Source organism: Scyliorhinus canicula, chromosome 1 (genome assembly GCF_902713615.1).
Source record: "Scyliorhinus canicula chromosome 1, sScyCan1.1, whole genome shotgun sequence".
In the NCBI taxonomy this organism is placed as follows: domain Eukaryota; kingdom Metazoa; phylum Chordata; class Chondrichthyes; order Carcharhiniformes; family Scyliorhinidae; genus Scyliorhinus; species Scyliorhinus canicula.
The window spans coordinates 311,369,820-311,389,557 of NC_052146.1; the positions used below are offsets into that span (position 1 = coordinate 311,369,820).

Here is a 19,738-nt window from a genome sequence, read left to right on the forward strand (position 1 = left end):
TGACGGTTAATTTAATACCTGCTTTGGGGAAATTGATGGAATCCATTGTTAAGATGGTTATTGCAGGCTATTTAAAACAATGATGGGTACAGACAATATTAACATAGATTTATGAAAGAGAAACCCTGTTTAATAATTTATGAAGAGTGTTTGAGAAGTTCAAGGTTCATAAAGGGGAGCCTGTGGCCGTGGGTGTGAATTCTCCGGATGTTCTCTGGCTGTAGGAATCTCTGATCCCACCAAACATGTGTTTCCCAGCAGGGTGGGGTGGCGTCAATGGGAATTTCCACCGATAGCAACGGAAACATTGGCCGGGATTCTCTGAAACGCGGCTAAGTGTTGACGCCGGCATAAACACCTCGTGGGCCAGCGATTCTGTGGCCCACGGGGGGAGGGGCCAGCACGGTGCCGGAGTGCTCCACGCAGCTGCACTTCCGGCTGCGTGTCCACCCATGCACGCAGCGGCCACTTCCACGCCAGCCCCGTGCGAGATGGCGGACCCACACAGCAGGCCGGCGCAGAAGAAGGTTCTTCCCCCCCCCCACCAGATCACGCGCGCCCACCGATCGGTGGCCCCCATCGCGGGCTTGGCCGTTGTGGAGGCCCCTCTGGACCTCCTCTACAAATGAAGAAGAATCGGACAAAATATCAGGAGTGGAGGTTGTGGAGGTAATGGATGGGGTGAAAATTGAGAGGGTAGACATGCTGGAAAGGTTACACTTAGAGTGGTAAGTCACCTGGGTCAGATAGCTTTTATACTTAGTTGCTAAAGGGAGTGGGAGTGGAGACAGGATGAGGCCTTGATATAATCTTCCAAACTTCCCTAGATACGATGGAGAGATGCCGGAGGACTGGAGACTGGCAAATGTGACACCCTTATTGAAGGAAGGATGTAAAGGACAATCCAGTACCGACAGGCCGGTCAGTTAAACATCATTGGGTAAGGTTTCCAAAACAATCATCAGGAAAAAAATATCAACAGACACTTGGAAAGAGGTTTGAGTTAATTAAGGAGAATGGTTCCAGATTGTAAAAGAAATTGTACTTGACTAATCTAACTGAATTTTTTGATGAAGTAACAGAGAAGGTTGATAAAGGGAATGTGGTGGATGCTGCCTGTATGGGTTTGAAGAAAGATTTGACAAAGTGCCACAGAGAAGGCTGGACAACATGACACAGGTTGTAGGCCTTGGGAAGGAGCTGCAGGAGGAATGTGAGGAAGAATGTTTTATTCAGCGAGCGGCAATGTCCTGGAACTCACTGTCTGTGAGGATGGTGGAAGGGGAGATGATCAGGAATTTCAACAGGAATTTTGATGTACACTAAAAGAATATAAGAACTGAAGAACTAGGAGCAGGATTGGGCAATTGAAACCCTCGAGCTCGCTCCGCCATTCGATATGATCATGGCTAATCTTCTCTCAGCCCCAACTCCACTATCCTGCCCATTCTCCATAACCCTTCAAACCATTACCAATTAAAAATCTATCTACTCCTTAAATTTACTCACTGTCCCAGCTTCCACCGCACTCTGAGGGAGCGAATTCCACAGATTCACAATCGTTTGAGATAAGTAATTTCTCCTCAAATCTGTTTTAAATTTGCGACCTCTTATTCTAAGATCATAATCTCTCGTTTTAGAATGCCCCACAAGAAGAAGCATCAGCTCCATGTCTACTTTATCCATACATTTTATCATCTTATACATCTCAATTAGATCTCCTCTTATTCTTCTAAACTCTAGAGAGTATCGGCCTAAACTGTTCACTCTCTCCTCATACGACAAACCCCTCACCTCTGGAATCAACCTAGTGAACCTCCTCTGAACTGCCTCCAATGTCACTACATCTTTTCTCAAATAGGGAGACCAAAACTGTGCACAATACTCGAGGTGCGGTCTTACCAATACCTTGTACAGCTGCAACAACACTTCCTTACCTTTATACCCAATTCCTTTTGCTATAAATAAAGGCCAAAATTCCATTCGCTTTCCTTACTATCTGCTGTTCCTGAATGCTAGTTTTCTGTGACTCATGCACGAGGACACCCAGATCCCTCTGCAATGGAGCTCCCCGAAGACTCTCTCCATTTAGATAATAAGTTGCCTTCCCATTTTTCCAACCAAAATGCATGACCTCACACGTATCCACGTTAAACTCCATCTGCCACAGTTTGGCCCACTCTCCTCACCTATCTGTATCCATTTGTAAAGTTCTTATTTCCTCATTGCAACTTACTGTCCCACCTATTTTTGAGTCATCTGTGAATTTGGCTCTAGAACCTTCTATCCCTGTATCCAAGCCGTTAATATAGATTGTAAATAACTGGAGTCCAAGGACTGAACACTGTGACACACACTAGTTTCATTTGCCATGTAGAAAAAGACCCATTTTTCCCGACTCTCTGTTTCCTGTCCGTCAGCCAGTCTTCTATCCAAGCTAATAAATTACCCCTAATCCCATGTGATCTGACCTTGTGAATTAACCTTCTGTGTGGCACCTTATCAAACGCCACCCAGAAGTCCAGATATACATCTACAGGATCCCCATTATCCACTTTGCTTGTTACATCTTTGAAGAACTTTAGCAAATTAGCCAAATATGATTTTCCCGTCATAAAACTGTGCTGATTCTGATGGATAGCGCTTTGACTTTCCAAATGTCCTGATATTACTTCCTTAATAATGGATTCTCACAATTCCCCAACAACATATGTTAAACTGTCTGCTCTGTAATATCCCACATTGTGCCTCCCTCCCTTTTTGAATAAGGGCGTTACGTTAGCATTCCACTGGAACCTTTCCCGTGTCCAGGGTATTTTGGAATATTATAACAATGGATCCACTATCTCTGCTGCCACTTCTTTAACGCCCTAGAATGTCGGCCATCAGGACCTGGGGACTTGACTGCCCTCAATCCCAATGGTTTGTTGAGTACCATTTCCCTATTAATGCTGATTGTTCCAGGTTCCATTCTATTCCCTCTGAATTATCCATTCCCATAGGTAGGCTATTGCAGAAAATATGGAGGCATGGGATTCAGGGTGATTTAGCAGTTTGGATCAGAAATTGGCCAGCTGTAAGAAGACAAAGGGTGATGGTTGATGGGAAATGTTCAGACTGGAGTCCAGTTACTAGTGGTGTACCACAAGGATCTGTTTTGGGGCCACTGCTATTTGTCATTTTTATAAATGACCTGGAGGAGGGAGTAGAAGGTTGGGTGAGTAAATTTGCTGATGACACTAAAGTCGGTGGAGTTGTGGACAGTGCGGAAGGATGTTGCAGGTTACAGAGGGACATAGATAAGCTGCAGAGCTGGGCTGAGAGGTGGCAAATGGAATTTAATGCAGAAAAGTGTGAGGTGATTCATTTTGGAAGGAGTAACAGGAAGACAGAGTACTGGGCTAATGGTAAGATTCTTAGTAGTGTGGATGAGCAGAGAGATCTCAGTGTCCATGTACATAGATCCCTGAAAGTTGCCACCCAGGTTGAGAGGGTTGTTAAGAAGGCGTACGGTGTGTTAGCTTTTATTAGTAGAGGGATTGAGTTTCAGAGCCATGAGGTCATGTTGCAGTTGTACAAAGCTCTGGTGCAGCCGTATTTGGAGTATTGCATGCAGTTCTGGTCGCCGCATTATAGGAAGGATATGGAAACATTGGAAAGGGTACAGAGGAGATTTACCAGAATGTTGTCTGGTATGGAGGGAAGATCTTATGAGGGAAGGCTGAGGGACTTGAGGCTGTTTTCATTAGAGAGAAGAAGGTTAAGAGGTGACTTAATTGAGGCATTAAGATGATCAGAGGATTAGATAGGGTGGACAGTGAGAGCCTTTTTCCTCGGATGGTGATGTCTAGAACGAGGGGACATAGCTTTAAATTGAGGGGAGATAGATACAGGACAGATGTCAGAGGTAGATTCGTTACTCAGAGAGTAGTAAGGGCGTGGAAGGCCCTGCCTGCAACAGTAGTGGACTTGCCAACACTAAACGCATTCAAATGGTCATTGGATAGGCATATGGACGATAAGGGAATAGTGTAGATGGGCTTTAGAGGGGTTTCACAGGACGGTGCAACATCGAGGGCCGAAGGGCCTGTACTGCGCTGTAATGTTCTATGTTCTATGAATGGTACTAGTGTCCTCTACCGTGAAAACTGAGGCAAAGTATTGATTTAGCTTCTCTGCCATTTCTGTGTTCCCTACTATTAACTCACCAGTTTCATCTTCTAAGAGGCCAACATTCACCTTAGCCACTCTCTCCCCTTTTACGCACACGTTTTGCTGTTCTTTTCGATATTTTACGCTAGTTTTCTTTTCTCATTTACTTTGCTCTTTTTATTACTTTTTAGAAACCCTTTATTGATCTTTAAAATTTCCCAATCCTGCAGCCAGCCACTGGCCTTTGCACTATGATATACCTTAGATTTTGTCTTTATCATGTCCTTGATCTCCTTGTTTAGCCATGGATGGTTTTCCCCCCTCTTCCCATCTTTCTTCCTCACTGGGATAGATTTTAGTTGTGAGGAATTGAGTATCTCCTTAAACAACTGCCACAGCCCATCAGCTGTCCGACCTTTTAGCCTTCCTGCCCAGTCTATATGGGCCAAATCTCTCCTCATGCCTATGTAATTACGTTTGTTTTATTCTAGAATTCAAGTGTGGGACTCCTGTTTCTCGCCCCCAAACTGAATTTGAAATTCCACGATGCTATGATCACTCTTCCCTTGAGGATCCTTAACTATGGGGTCAGCGGGCTGGTTTAGCTCACTGGGTTAAATTGCTGGCTTTTAAAGCAGACCAAGCCAGGCCAGCAGCACAGTTCGATTCCTGTACCAGCCTCCCCGGACAGGCGCCAGAATGTGGCGACTAGGGGCTTTTCACAGTAACTCCATTGAAGCCTACTCGTGACAATAAGCGATTTTCATTTTTTATTTCATTTCATGAGGTCATGAATTAATCCCTCCTCATTACACAATATCAAATCCAGAGTAGCCTCCTCCCTGGTTGGTTCCACAACATATTGCTCCAAGAAACAATGTCTAATACATTCAATGAACTCTCCCTCTAGGCCGCCCTTGCCAATTTGATTAATTCAGTCTAAATGCATATTAAAATCACCCATAGTTATTGTCGTACCTTTTTTACAAACTCCCGTATTTCCTGTGCCCCACTGTGGAACTATTGTTTTGGGACCTATAGATTACTCCCACCAGGGACTTCTTCCCTTTGCTGTTTCTTGTTCCTACCCAGACTGATTCCATATCTGATTACCAGTGCTCATTTCCCACTACATCACTGATCTCTTTCTTCACCAGTAAATCTACACCACTTCCTTTTCCTTTCAGTCCATCTTTCTGAAAAGTTCAACTCCCAAACTTGGGGCGCAATTCTCCCCTACCCGGCGGGGTGGGGGGTCCTGGCGTAGCGGAATTCTCCGCACCTTTAGGGGCTAGGCCCCCGCCGGAGTGGTTTCCACTCCGCCGGCTGGCGGCAAAACTGGCGACAACGGATTTGGCGCTACGCTGCCCGGCGTCGGGGCTGGCCGAAAGGCCTTCGGCGGTCCGCGCATGCGCTGGTGCGTCAGAGGCCGCTGACGTCACCAACAGCGCATGCGTGGTGGATGGGGTCTATTCCACCTCCGCCATGGTGGAGGTCATGGCAGCGGTGGAAGATAAAGAGTGCCCCCCCGGCACTGGCCCGCCCGCCGATCGGTGGGCCCCGATCGCGGGCCAGCCACCATGGGGGCACCCCCCGGGGTCCGATCAGCCCGCGCCCCCCCAGGACCCCGGGGGCCCACTCACGCCGCCAATCCCGCCGGCACAGAGGTGATTTAAACCACGTCGGAGGGAGAGGCCTGTCAGCGGCGGGACTTCGGCCCATCGTGGGCCGGAGAAGCTGCTGAGAAAATTCCCAGCTCGGCCTCTGTCTCCTTAACTCTGGATTGCTGGATATTTGATGCAGGGGGCGGGGCAAAGTAATGGGGCCAACACTTCCCATTATTAGCCAGGGTATTCCTTCACATTATCAATTTATAGAGTCATCCAGTACTTAAGAGGCTCATCAATCCATCACGTTTGAAAATGAAAATGGCTTATTGTCACGAGTAGGCTTCAATGAAGTTACTGTGAAAAGCCCCTAGTCGTCACATTCCGGCGCCTGTCCAGGGAGGCTGGTACGGTTTGCACTGACAAAACTAGATTAAATCTACATTAATCCCACTTCTCGGCTCTTGGCCCATAGCCTTGAATATTGCGACATTCCAAGAGCTCCTCCAAATGCGTTTTAAAGATTGTGAGGGTTCCTGCTTCTACCACCCTCCCAGGCAGTGTGTTCCTGACCGTCACCACCCTCCCAGGCAGTGTGTTCCTGACCGTCACCACCCTCCCAGGCAGTGTGTTCCTGACCGTCACCACCCTCCCAGGCAGTGTGTTCCAGACCGTCACCACCCTCCCAGGCAGTGTGTTCCAGACCGTCACCAGCCCCCCAGGCAGTGCGTTCCTGACTGTCACCACCCTCCCAGGCAGTGCGTTCCAGACCGTCACCACCCTCTGCGTGAAAAGGTTTTCCTAAAATCCCCTCTAAACCTCCCACCCCTCACTTGAACTTGTATCTCTTCGTAACTGACCCTTCAACGAGGGGGAACAGCAGCTCCCTATCCACACTGCCCATGCCCCTCATAATCCTGTACACCTCGATCAGGTCACCCTCAGTCTTCTCTGCTCCAGAGAAAGTAACCCAAGCCTATCCAACCTCTCTTCATAACTTAAACACTCCAACCCAGGCAGCATGAAAAATGAAATGAAATTAAATTAAAATCGCTTATTGTCATGAGTAGGCTTCAATCAAGTTACTGGAATGTGTTGAATGGAACCAGTTGGATAATATCCAGGAATGAACTCAATGTAACAGGGTTTTCCAAAGGCGGAAATATGCTGAATGCAACAAGTGGAGGAAAATACACAAATGTGTCTAAACAGAATGATACCAGTGGCATCCCTTCCAAGGCTGGGAGTGAGCTGAATTCAGCCAGTGGAGAGATAGCCAGGGCTGGGAATGAGCTGAATGCAGCCAGTGGAGGGACATCCAGGGCTGGGAATGAGGTGAATGCAGCCAGTGCAGGGACATCCAGGGCTGGGAATGAGCTGAATGCAGCCAGTGGAGGACTATCCAGGGCTGGGAATGAGCTGAATGCAGCCAGTGCAGGGACATCCAGGGCTGGGAATGAGCTGAATGCAGCCAGTGGAGAGATATCCAGGGCTGGGAATGAGCTGAATGCAGCCAGTGGAGGGACATCCAGGGCTGGGATTGAGCTGAATGCAGCCAGTGCAGGGACATCCAGGGCTGGGATTGAGCTGAATGCAGCCAGTGAAGAGGTATCCAGGGCTGGGAATGAGCTGAATGCAGCCAGTGAAGAGATATCCAGGGCTGGGAATGAGCTGAATGCAGCCAGTGGAGAGATATCCAGGGCTGGGAATGAGCTGAATGCAGCCAGTGCAGGGATATCCAGGGCTGGGAATGAGGTGAATGCAGCCAGTGGAGGGACATTCCAGGGCTGGGAATGAGCTGAATGCAGCCAGTGGAGAGATATCCAGGGCTGGGAATGAGCTGAATGCAGCCAGTGCAGGGACATCCAGGGCTGGGAATGAGCTGAATGCAGCCAGTGGAGGGACATCCAGGGCTGGGAATGAGCTGAATGCAGCCAGTGGAGTGTTTTCCAAGGCCGGGAATGAACAAAATGCAGCCAGTGGAGAGGTTCCCAAAGATGGGAATGATCCAAAAGTATCCAATGAGGAAATATACACGAATGTGTCCAAACAGAATGATACCAGTGGAAAGATAGCTCAGAGTGGGATTGAGCTGAATGCAGACAATGGAGTCTTTTCCAGGAACGGGAATGAGCTGAAGTCCCTAGTCGCCACATTCTGGCGCCTGTCCGGGGAGGCTGGTACGGGAATTGAACCCGCGCTGCTGGCCTGCCTTGGTCTGCTTTAAAAGCCAGCGATTTAGCCCTCCTGGTGAATCTCCTCTGCACCCCCTCCAGTGCAATCACATCCATCCTATAATGTGGCGACCAGAACTTGAGATTTGAAAGTGACATTAACAGCACTCCTGGGAGGGGGAAGGAAGGTAATTCCATTTGAACAATGAATCAACTGTTGCCGTCGTATCCGGATTTTCTGGCATTTTCTGTTGCGATCGCAACCAATTTCTAACCGTTTCCTGTCGAATATTTATCCACACCGTTAACCTCCATCGCTGAGCGTCGCTCCCGGTTGTGTTTACTGTGTGATGCAACCATCAATTTACTCAAGACATGAGTAGAAGTAAACCGTGGCTTTAATCAACTTAGAGCAGTACCTGCCTGTGACTGAACCAATACTGAGAACCGCCTACAGGTCGACTACTCTTTATACCTCCCTTCAAGGGGAGGAGCCATGGGCGGAGCCCATACATGCCCCAACATGTTCCCCTATGTTTAATGCCATACAATGGCCCATAGGAGGGGCTGGTTTAGCACACTGGGTCAATCGCTGGCTTTCAAAGCAGAACAAGGCAGGCCAGCAGCACGGTTCGATTCTTGTAACAGCCTCCCCGAAACAGGCGCTGCAATGTGGCGACTAGGGGCTTGTCACAGTAACTTCATTGGGGCTGGTTTAGCACACTGGGTAAATCGCTGGCTTTGAAAGCAGACCAAGCAGGCCAGCAGCACGGTTCGATTCCCGTACCAGCCTCCCCGAACAGGCGCCGCAATGTGGTGACTAGGGGCTTTTCACAGTAACTTCATTGAAGCCTACTCGTGACAATAAGCGATTTTCATTTCATTTCATTTTCACAAGGGCAACAGTATGGCACATATACAAATATACAAATAAAAGTGCGACAGCACAGATACAAATACACGGATGGATTATTGGTATAATACATTCACCACACTGTGCCTTTCATTCCTGTATCTGCAGAGACATTGAAGCCATTTTCCATCCCAAACGCATGTCCAGCAACAGGACGCATTACACCTGCTCAATAACAGGAATCCCTCTCTTGTCCCTGAGTCACGTGGACGTGCTGAGCGTCTGGTTTTGACCCACACCACCTCAGCACGTTCCAAATCACTTTAGTCAATGAAGTATTTCTGCAGCATGGTCAGTCCTGTTTGTGTAAGGAACCATGGCAACCAATTTGAGTAAAACACAATTCCCCATGAACAGCGAGGGGTGGGTTTAGCCAGGCAGGAACTGTGTCTGGGTCAGACGCTGATCATAGGTCAGTTTCAATTGGGAGCAGCTCAATTGTGAACATCAACAATAAGGAATATTTTAAGCTGTGGAAGCCTTTAAAGTTCAAAACAACAGCATCATACCACTGAAACATAACACAAAAACATCGCAAGGAGCTTCACAGGAGCACAATCAGCAGGGGCAGCCTGGTGGCACATTGGTTAGCACTGTCTCTTTGCAGTGCCAGGGTCCCAGGTTCGATTCCCGGCTTGGGTCACTGTCTGTGCGGAGTCTGCACGTTCTCCCCGTGTCTGCGTGGGTTTCCTCCGGGTGCTCCGGTTTCCTCCCGCAAGTCCTGAAAAACGTGCTGTTAGGTAATTTGGACATTCTGAATTTTCCCTCCGTGTACCCGAACAGGCGCCAGAATGTGGCGACTAGGGGCTTTTCACAGTAACCTCATTGCAGTGTTAATGTAAGCCTACTTGTGACACTGATAAAGATTATTGTTATTATTAGGTGGATTGACCACACTAAATTGACCCATCAGGGATGCACAGATTACGGGGTTAGGGACTGGGCCTGGGTAGGGAGCTCTTTCCGTGGGTTGGTGCAGACTCGATGGGCTGAATGGCCTCCTTCTGCACTGCAGGATGATAATTGATACAAGACCAAGCCGGTTTAGCTCAGTGGGCTGGACAGCTGGTTTATGATGCAGAGTGATGCCAGCAGCGTGGGTTCAATTCCCCGTACCAGCTGAGGTTATTCATGGAGACCCCCCCCCCCTTCTAAACCTTGCCCCTCGCCTGAGGTGTTGTGATCCTCAGGTTGAATCTCCACCAGTCAGCTCTCTCCCTGAAAAGGGAAAGGGAAGCAGCCTGTGGTTATCTGGGACTATGGTGACTTTACCTTTACCTGATTTTTGCGTTCTGACCACCGAGATCGCTCAAAATTGCTTTCTCATTTCTTAAATTAGTACCTGAAAATTATAATCTCCAAATTAAGAATTTAAAGAAAGTTAAACATTGCTACAATGCAAATTTCATAATTCTGTGATCAAATTTTCGACAAAAACCTGGACAGAAGAACACACGACCACCAGAAATAGTAGCAGGAGTGGGCCATTCGGCCCATCCAGCCTGCTCTGACATTCAACATGATCATAGCTGTTCTCGGGCTTCAATTCTACTGTCCTGCCCGCTCCCCATTTCCCTTAATCCCCTGTCAGTCCAAAAGGTTGCCTATCCCCAGCCTTAAATATATTCATTGTTGGACCTTCCAAAACCCTCTGGGGGAAAGAATTCCAAAGATTCGCAACCCCTGAGGGAAGAAAGTTCTCCTCATCTCAGTCCTAAATGGTCAGCTTCTAAAGCTGAGCCGGTGGCCGCTGTGTTTTAGGACTCCCCCAACAGCAGATACAATCTCTAGTGTCTGTCTTATCGAGCTCCGACAGAATGTTATACTTTGAATCAGATCACCTCTCATTCTTTCAATCTCCAGAGAAAATAGATCCATTTTTTCAGCCTCTCGTCACAGGACAATCCCCTCACCCCAGGGACCAATCGACTGAACCTTCACCACACCATCTCCAATACAAATATATCTTCTAAATGTGGAGCCCAAACCCGCACTCAGAGTTCCAGAGGTGGTCTCCCCAACACCCTGTACAATTCTAGCAAGACCTCTTTATTTTCCAATCCCCTCCAATCTCACTGCAACAAAGGCCATTGGGCTGATTGCTGGCAGGGCCTGCTTGTTAACTTCTGTGTTAGAGAATCAGACAATCCTTACAGTGCAGAAGGAGGCCATTCGGCCCATCGAGCCTGCGTCGGTCCTTGGAAAGAGCACCCCACCCAAGCCCACACCTCCACCCTTGCCCCGTAACCCAGTCACCCCACCTAATCTTTTGCACACTAAGGGGCAATTTACCATGGCCAATCCACCTAACCTGCACATCTTTGGACTGTGGGAGGAAACCGGAGCCCCCGGAGGAAACCCACGCAGACACGGGGAGAACGTGCAGACTCCGCACAGACAGTGACCCAGTGGCTGGATATTTCTATCGAGAGTGGTGATTTGGTCCTGGATTTATTTTTTGCGATACCTCAATGTCAATTAATCAGCTTTAACGATGGGATATTTTGCTTCAGCTTTGAACATTTTCAGATCTAGATTTTCTTCAAATAACTTTGAAAAATAGGACAAATTTCACAATATACGTGGACATCAATTTTTATTGCACACTTTTATAGAATAGGCTGTGAATGTTAAAAAAAGAAATGACAGGATCGTAGTTAGACACCTATTGTAGATTTTGGTTCTGTTTTCTGAACTTTAGCAAGGGCATTAGGCTGCTTATAGAGAGAGAGGTAGAATCAGAGGGAAAGGCAAAGGGAAAGGCCCAGGGAAAAATGTTAATGCTGAGAGAAGGACATATGAGAGATTAATCATAGAATTTACAGTGCAGAAGGAGGCCATTTGGCCCATCGAGTCCGCACCGGCTCTTGGAAAGAGCACCCTACCCAAGGTCAACAACTCCACCCTATCCCCAAAACCCAGTAAACCCACCCAACACTAAGGGCAATTTTGGACACTATGGCAATTTATCATGGCCAATCCACCTACCCTGCACATCTTTGGACTGTGGGAGGAAACCGGAGCACCCGGAGGAAACCCATGCACACACGGGGAGGATGTGCAGACTCCGCACAGACAGTGACCCAAGCCGGAATCGAACCTGGGACCCTGGAGCTGTGAAGCATTTGTGCTATCCACAATGCTACCCTGCTGCCCGTGGTTCAGAGAGAAGGGTTGGGATAGAACAAAGAACAATACAGCACAGGAACAGGCCCTTCGGCCCTCCAAGCCTGTACTGGTCATGATATCACCCTTGGCCAAACCTCTCAGCCCTTCCTCGTGCCTTATCCCTCTATACCCATCCTATCCATGTGTTTGTCAAGATGCCTTTTGAACGCCGTTAATGTATCTGCTTCCAACAACCTCCCCTGGCAGCGTGTTCCAGGCACTCACCACCCTCTGTGTAAAAAACCTGCCTCACACATCTCCTCTAAACTTTACCCCACGGACCTTAAACCTATGCCTCCTGGTGACTGACCCCTCCACCCTGGGAAAGAGTGCCTGCCCATCCACTCTATCCATGCCCCTCATAATCGTGTAGACCTCTATCAGGTCGCCCCTTAGCCTCCAACTTTCTAATGAAAACAGTCCAAGTCTATTCAGCCTCTCCTCATAGCTAACACCCTCCAGACCAGGCAACATCCTGGTAAACCTCCTCTGCACCCTCTCCAAAACCTCCACATCTTTCTGGCAGTGTGGCCACCAGGATTGTGCGCAATATTCCAATGTAGAGTGAGAGGACGATGTTGAGAAAGAGGGAAAAGGGGGACTTTGACAGAAGTGCGGGACGGTTTGCGGAGAGGGGAGGGGGGAATTTAAAGAGGACATGAGAAAAGAAAGAATTAGCTTGTCTCCAGAGAGTGAGTAAATTGCTGTCACCCAGTGTAGCTGTCTGAAGGTGAAGTTCAAGCAACTTGCGGTCAACATTGATCACGCACACTGACCAGACAGGAGTGACCATTCCTGCATGAACAATCCTACACCGATAATCTCACATGTATCTGGGCAGACCTGACACATGTTTGAACAATTATGACGTGTCAATTACGAAGGACTGGCTGAAAAATAATCCTCACTCTTGTTTTCACAGATCTGCATCGACCTTTTAAAAGGTCTTGTAATTTGGACTAACCCTCAGAGACCAAGATAATCCAAACTACTACATACAATTTTCCCGAGGTGAATGAGTGGAGAATACACAGCGCCAATAACTGAGAGCGACATGATGTATTTAGTTATTAAATATTTCTGGATGGTTGGACACTCCCAGGCCCTGATTCTGTGTTGATATGATATCCTGTTGTGTATAAACACTTCTGATTCACCAATGATATTGTCTTAATTGTTTCCATTCTGAGCTCTATCTAATAATTCTCATCAATGTCCAGACAAACTCTCAGCTGCTCAGCATCAAAGATGCGCTGGGAACCAATCCACGCGAACACTCACCCGTGTCAATGCCTGGGTGTTGAAACGTCTGATGGGCAATTACCCCACACTGGACACCATCCAAAACTCTCATTGAAATCACAAACTCTGGAACGATTCTCAGTGTCTTGTAGTGATACTGACTCCGAAAATGGTAAAAGAAATAAAACTGGGTCACTGTAGTACTGACCTCAACCTCTGGGGACCAGCATCACAGATGTCAGTCTTCAGCCAATACCATTCACTCCACGTGACATCAGGAAATGGCTGAAGGCACCAGATACTGCAAAGGCTCTGGGCCCTGACGATATACTGGCATTATTACTGAAGACTTGTGCTCCAGAACTTGCCGCCCCCCTAGCCAAGCTGTTCCAGTACAGCTACAATACTGGCATCTACCCAGCAATGTGGAGAATTGCCCAGGTGTGTCCTGTACACAAGTAACAGGAGAAATCCAACCCAGCCAATTACCGCCCTATCCGTCTACTCTCCATCATCAGCAAAGTGGTGGAAGGAGTCAGCAACAGTGCGATCAAGCGGCACTTACTCAGCAATAAAGGGAGGTATAATAGTATTGTCACTGGAGTAGTAAACCAGAGACCCAGGGGAATGCTCTGGTGGCCCCACTGCACATGGTGACATTTCAATTCAATAAAAATCTGGACTTCGAAGTCTAATGGTTTAGCACACTGGGCTAAATGGCTGGCTTTGAAAGCAGGCCAGCAGCACGGTTCAATTCCCGTACCAGCCTCCCCAAACAGGCGCCGGAATGTGGCGACTAGGGGCTTTTCACAGTAACTTCATTTGAAGCCTACTTGTGACAACAAGCCATTTTCATTTCATTTCATTTTCATAACGATGACCATGAAACCATTGTCGATTGTCTTAAAAACCCATCTGGTTCACTAATGTCCTTTAGGGAAGGAAATCTGCCGTCCTTACCCGGTCTGGCCTACATGGGACTCCAGACCCACAGCAATGTGGTTGACTCTTAAATGCTCCACAAGGGCAATTAGGGATGGGCAATAAATGCTCAGTTTGGGTTCCACCAAGGTCACTCAGCTCCTGACCTCATTACAGCTTTGGTTCAAACATGGAGAAGAGGTGAGGTGAGAGTGACTGCCCTCGACATCAGGGCAGCATCTGACCGAGTGTGGCATCAAGGAGCCCGAGCTAAACTGGAGTCAATGGGAACCAGGGGGAAACCTCTCCGCTGGCTGGAGTCATACCCGGCCATCATCATTACAGTGAGACAGAGCAGCCCCAGTATTATTGTTATTCATTCTGGGAATGTGGCCATCAGTGGCTGGACCAGCCTTTATTACCCATCTCCCTTGAACTGAGTGGCTTGTGAGGCCATTACAGAGGGCAGTTCTGTGTCTGGATTCACCTGTAGGCCTGACAAGGACAGATTTCCTTCTCGAGAGGACATTAGTGAACAAGATGTTTTTTTTTTAGTAACAATCAACAATGGTTTCATGGTTATCGTCAGACTGATTGCAAATTTTTTCTATTGAATTCAAATTTCACCATCTGCCACTGTGGGGTTTGAACCCAGAAGCAGAGCTTTACCCTGGGTCTCTGAGCTACTGGTCCAGTCTTAATGCCACTACCCCACCACACAACTCTGCTCGTCCTGGCCTGATCCACCTTACTATCGGCTGCTCTGTGGTTTAGTTTGTGGATGTGGACTCTCCCAGTTACTCTCAGTGGTTTAGCCCAGTTCTCCTTTTGGTCACTGTGCACTTGGCACGGTGCAGATGCTGTCGTCCTCTCCAGCCACAGAACAACTCCCCAGGTTTGTCACCTCAGTGAGGGAAAAGGGCCTCCCTTAACCCTCCTCCCCTCCCACCCTCCCTCCTTCCCCACCCTGCCCCCCCCCCGCCCCCCAACCCTCCTCCCCTCCCACCCTCCCTCCTTCCCCACCCTGCCCCCCAACCCTCCTGCCCCCCAACCCTCCCTCCTTCCCCACCCTGCCCCCCCCAACCCTCCTCCCCTTCCACCCTCCCTCCTTCCCCACCCTGCCCCCCCAACCCTCCTGCCCCCCAACCCTCCTCCCCTCCCACCCTCCCTCCTTCCCCACCCTGCCCCCCCCAACCCTCCTCTTCCCTCACCCCCTCCTATGATCATCGCCCCCGCCACCCTTCTCTCCTTCTGATCTCTCACACACCATCCTACTTCCCTTCCTCTGTAATCTCCTTCCTTCCTTTCCCCCTCCCCTCCCCTCTCCAAGTCCCGGCTCAGTCAGACCGGATTGGGTAATGTCCCCAATGATAGTTGGGCAGGCGAACAGGGTACCAGCCAGGTAGACAGATCCAAGCAGGTCTCCATTAATATTCAGCCCACTGTCCATTCCAACCTCACCTCTATCTCAATCATACCACAGTAACTCTCACAAAACAGTCACATAGGGCGAAATTCTCCCAAAACGGGAGAAATCGTAAAACTGCCGTAAAACCCGTGGCCGTGGTACTGCCGTGCCAATCGGTGCCATGGTTATTTTTTGCGAGTTTGTCACGACGTTTTTACGAACGGCAGGACCAGGTGTGTTTGCCGTTCGTAAAAAGGTCGTAAAGGGCTGGGACTTCGGCCCTTCTAACAGCTGAGAATCGCTGCCGGCCGTAAAAAAACGGCGGCAGCGATTCTTGTCGGGATTTCGGCGGGGGGGGGGGAGAATAGCGGGAGGGCGTCAAAAAAGTCGGGAAGGCCCTCCCCCTATTCTCCCACCCGTCGTGGGGGGGGGGGGAGAATTTCGCCCATAACATCTCGCTTCAATCGCAAAGAGATGGAACTGCTCACACGTCAATGCTGGATTTCTCAAAACCTTTCCACAAGGTTCCTCATGAAAATCTCTTGTGCAAGCTTCACTCTTATCCTCATTGGATTGCTGCGGAAGGTGTGCTGGGACCCTGAATCTTCCTCAAACACATGAGCGAGAGTTCTAACAAGTATAAAACACTGGGGTGGGCCAATTTTTCAGTCCCCTTGTCGGAGGGGAGACGGACAATGTGACGGATAGTTTAAAGGTCCATTGACCGTCTGGCAGGAAATTCCAGTCTCGGGGTGAAAAATCTGGGCCACAATCCAAAGACCAATTGGAAAAATGATCGGGCGACCAGCAAATAAGATTCAGTGCAAAACAATAAAATTACAATTTTATTTTCACTGTGTGACTGGTACAATCAACAAAAACACCCACCAGCAAATAGTTTCAAAATCCATCATGAAATCCTCCAATGGGTAGATACACAATCATATCAGGGGATGCATCTTCAAAACAAACTTTACTGGGGGTTTCCACATTCTTTATGCATATATTGGGAGAAAGAGTCGGCCCACTCAAGGACAATGGAGGGGGGTTATGTGTGGAACCACAGGAAGTGGGTGAAATCCTTAATGAGTACTTTGTATCGGTATTCACCAGGGAGAGGGACATGACGGATGTTGAGTTCAGAGATGGGTGTGTGAACTCTCTTGGGAGCATCAATATATCAAAGGAAGAAATTTTGAATATCCTAAATTGCATTAGGTTAGACAAGTCTCCGGGGTCGGATGGGATCTATCCCAGGTTATAGCGGGAGGCGAGGGGCGAAATAGCAGAGACTTTAACAGATAGCTTCACACCGTCTTTGACCACAGCCGAGGTTCCAGAGGACTGGAGAATAGCCAATGTTATTCCCTTGTTTAAGAAAGGAAGCAAATTATAGGCCAGTGAGCCTGAAATCAGTAGTGAGGAAGCTTTTTGAAAAGATACTGAGGGACAGGATATCTACACATTGGGAGGAAAATGGACTTTGGTTCTAACTCCTGGTCTTCTCGGTTTACTCTCCGTCATCAGTAAAATTATGGAAGGAGTCATCAACAGCGCTCTGAATCCTCACTTACTGAGCGCTCTGAATCCTCACTTACTGAGCGCTCTGAATCCTCACTTACTGAGCGCTCTGAATCCTCACTTACTGAGCGCTCTGAATCCTCACTTACTGAGCGCTCTGAATCCTCACTTACTGAGCGCTCTGAATCCTCACTTACTGAGCGCTCTGAATCCTCACTTACTGAGCGCTCTGAATCCTCACTTACTGAGCGCTCTGAATCCTCACTTACTGAGCGCTCTGAATCCTCACTTACTGAGCGCTCTGAATCCTCACTTACTGAGCGCTCTGAATCCTCACTTACTGAGCGCTCTGAATCCTCACTTACTGAGCGCTCTGAATCCTCACTTACTGAGCGCTCTGAATCCTCACTTACTGAGCGCTCTGAATCCTCACTTACTGAGCGCTCTGAATCCTCACTTACTGAGCACCTGAACCGATCTGCAACCAATGTTCCAGCGGAAAGGATAAATAGGGTAGTCACAAGGACTATAAACTAGCCAATGGGGAGGCAGGGAAGGGTAAAACTACAGGAAGTATAATGGTTAATGGGAACCAGAGCAGCAGGTTGGCGTGTGGGGAGAAGGTTAATAGGACGAACAGCCAGGGCCAAGTCTAACCACAACGGAAGGGGAAAGGAAACGTAAAAAATCAAAATGTAAGGAGACTGTGGGAGTGAAAGTTGGGGATGAGGTCGAGTGTTATCAGAGATTAATAAAGGTCAGAATGTGTGAAAATCCTGCAAGGTAAAGACTAATCAGTACAACATATTTAACAACCTTGGCCGGGATTCCCCCCTACCCGGCGGGGCGGGGGGTCCTGGCGTGATGGAGTGGCGTGAACCACTCCGGCGTCGGGCCGCCCCAAAGGTGCGGAGGTCTCCTCACCTTCAGGGGCCAAGCCCTCACATTGAGGGGCTAGGCCCGCGCCGGAGTGGTTGGCGCTCCGCCGGCTGGCGGGAACGGCCTTTGACGCCACGCCAGCCGGGACCGAAGGGACTTCACCGGCTGGCGGAAGTCCGCGCATGCGCCGGGGCGTCAGCGGCTGCGGAGGCAGAAGGGAAAGAGCGTCCCCACGGCACAGGCCCGCCCGCCGATCGGTGGGCCCCAATCACGGGCCAGGCCACCGTGGGGGCTGCCCCCGGGGCCAGATCGCCCTGCGTCCCCCCCCCCCCCAGGACCTCGGAGCCTGCCCGCGCCGCCTGGTCCCGCCGGTAAGGGAGGTGGTTTGATCCACGCCGACGGGAGAAGGTTGACAGTGGCGGGACTTCGGCCCATCGCGGGCCGGAGAATTGCCGGGGGGGGGGCACGCCAACCAGCACGGGGCGATTCCCGCCCGTGCCGAATCTCCGGTGCCGGAGAATTCAGGGTACGGCGGGAGCGGGATTGACGCCGGCCACCAGCGATTCTCTGACCCGGCGAGCGGGGTCGGAGAATCCCGCCCTTTGTACCCAAATACACACAGTATTCAGAATAAAGTCAATGGGCTGGTGGCACATATAGAGAGAAATGGGTATGATTTGGTGGGGATCACTGAAACATGGTCACATGGGGAACGGGACTGGGAGTCCCATGTACAAGGCTACTCAGCATTTTTTCTTAATTCATTTCCGGGATGTGAGCATCGCTGGTTAGGCCAGCATTTACTGCCCATCCCTAGTTCCCCTTCAGAAGGTGGCGGTGAGCTGCCTTCTTGAACCGCTGCAGTCCTTCAGGTGTAGGTACACCCACTGTGCTGTTAGGGAGGGCTTCCAGGATGTTGCCCCAGTGACAGGGAAGGAACGGCCGATATATTTCCCAGTCAGGGTGGGGAGCGACTTGGAGGGGAACCTCCAGGTGGTGGGGTTCCCAGGTCTCTGCTGCTCTTGTCCTTCTAGATGGCAGTGGTCGTGGGTTTGGAAGGTGCTGGCTAAGGAACCTTGGTGAGTTATTGCGGTGCATCTTGTAGACGGTACACACGGCTGTCACTGTGCGTCGGTGGTGGAGGGTTTGAATGTTTGTGGAAGGGGGGAGCAATCAAGCGGGGCAGCTTTGTCCTGGATCGTGCCAAGCTTATTGAGTGTTCTTGGAGCTGCACTCATCCAGGCAGGTGGAGAGTATTCCATCACACTCCTGATTTGTGCCTTGTAGATGGTGGACAGGCTTTGGGAGGTCAGGAGGTGAGTTACCTGTCCTGGTAGCCACAGTATTAATGTGGCTGGGTCCAGTTCAATTTCTGATCAATGGTAACCCCAAGGATGTTGATTGTGGGGGATTCAGTGATGGTAATGCCATTGAATGTCATGGGTAGGTAGTTCAATTCTCTCTTGTAGGAGATGGTCATTGCCTGGCACTTGTGTGATGCAAATGCCACTTGTCAGCCCCAAGCCTGGATATTGTCCAGGTCTTGCTGCATTTGGACACGGACTGCTTCATTATTGGAGGAGATAATTTCGAAAGGATAGACCGGATGGAAAAGGAGGTGGAATTGCTTTATTTGTTAAAGATGACATCAAGGCTGTATTAAGAAATTATAGTGGCACTCAGGGCCAAGGTGTTGAATTGATCCAGGTGGAAATAAAAAACAAGGGAAAATGTTCCTTGGTAGGAGGGGTAC

The 19,738-nt window shown here is 49.3% G+C and overlaps 1 protein-coding gene across 1 annotated transcript in view; it reads left to right on the forward strand.

The window, feature by feature from the left end:
- LOC119965751 (extracellular matrix-binding protein ebh-like) overlaps positions 1-13,175 on the forward strand; it is a 155,738-nt gene extending 142,563 nt beyond the window's left edge. The window contains exon 5 of the mRNA XM_038796578.1: positions 12,937-13,175. Within this exon, the coding sequence (XP_038652506.1) occupies positions 12,937-12,955 (19 nt within the window). The 3' untranslated portion in view covers positions 12,956-13,175. The remainder of the gene's footprint in view (positions 1-12,936) is intronic.
- The last annotated feature ends 6,563 nt before the right edge of the window (positions 13,176-19,738 follow it).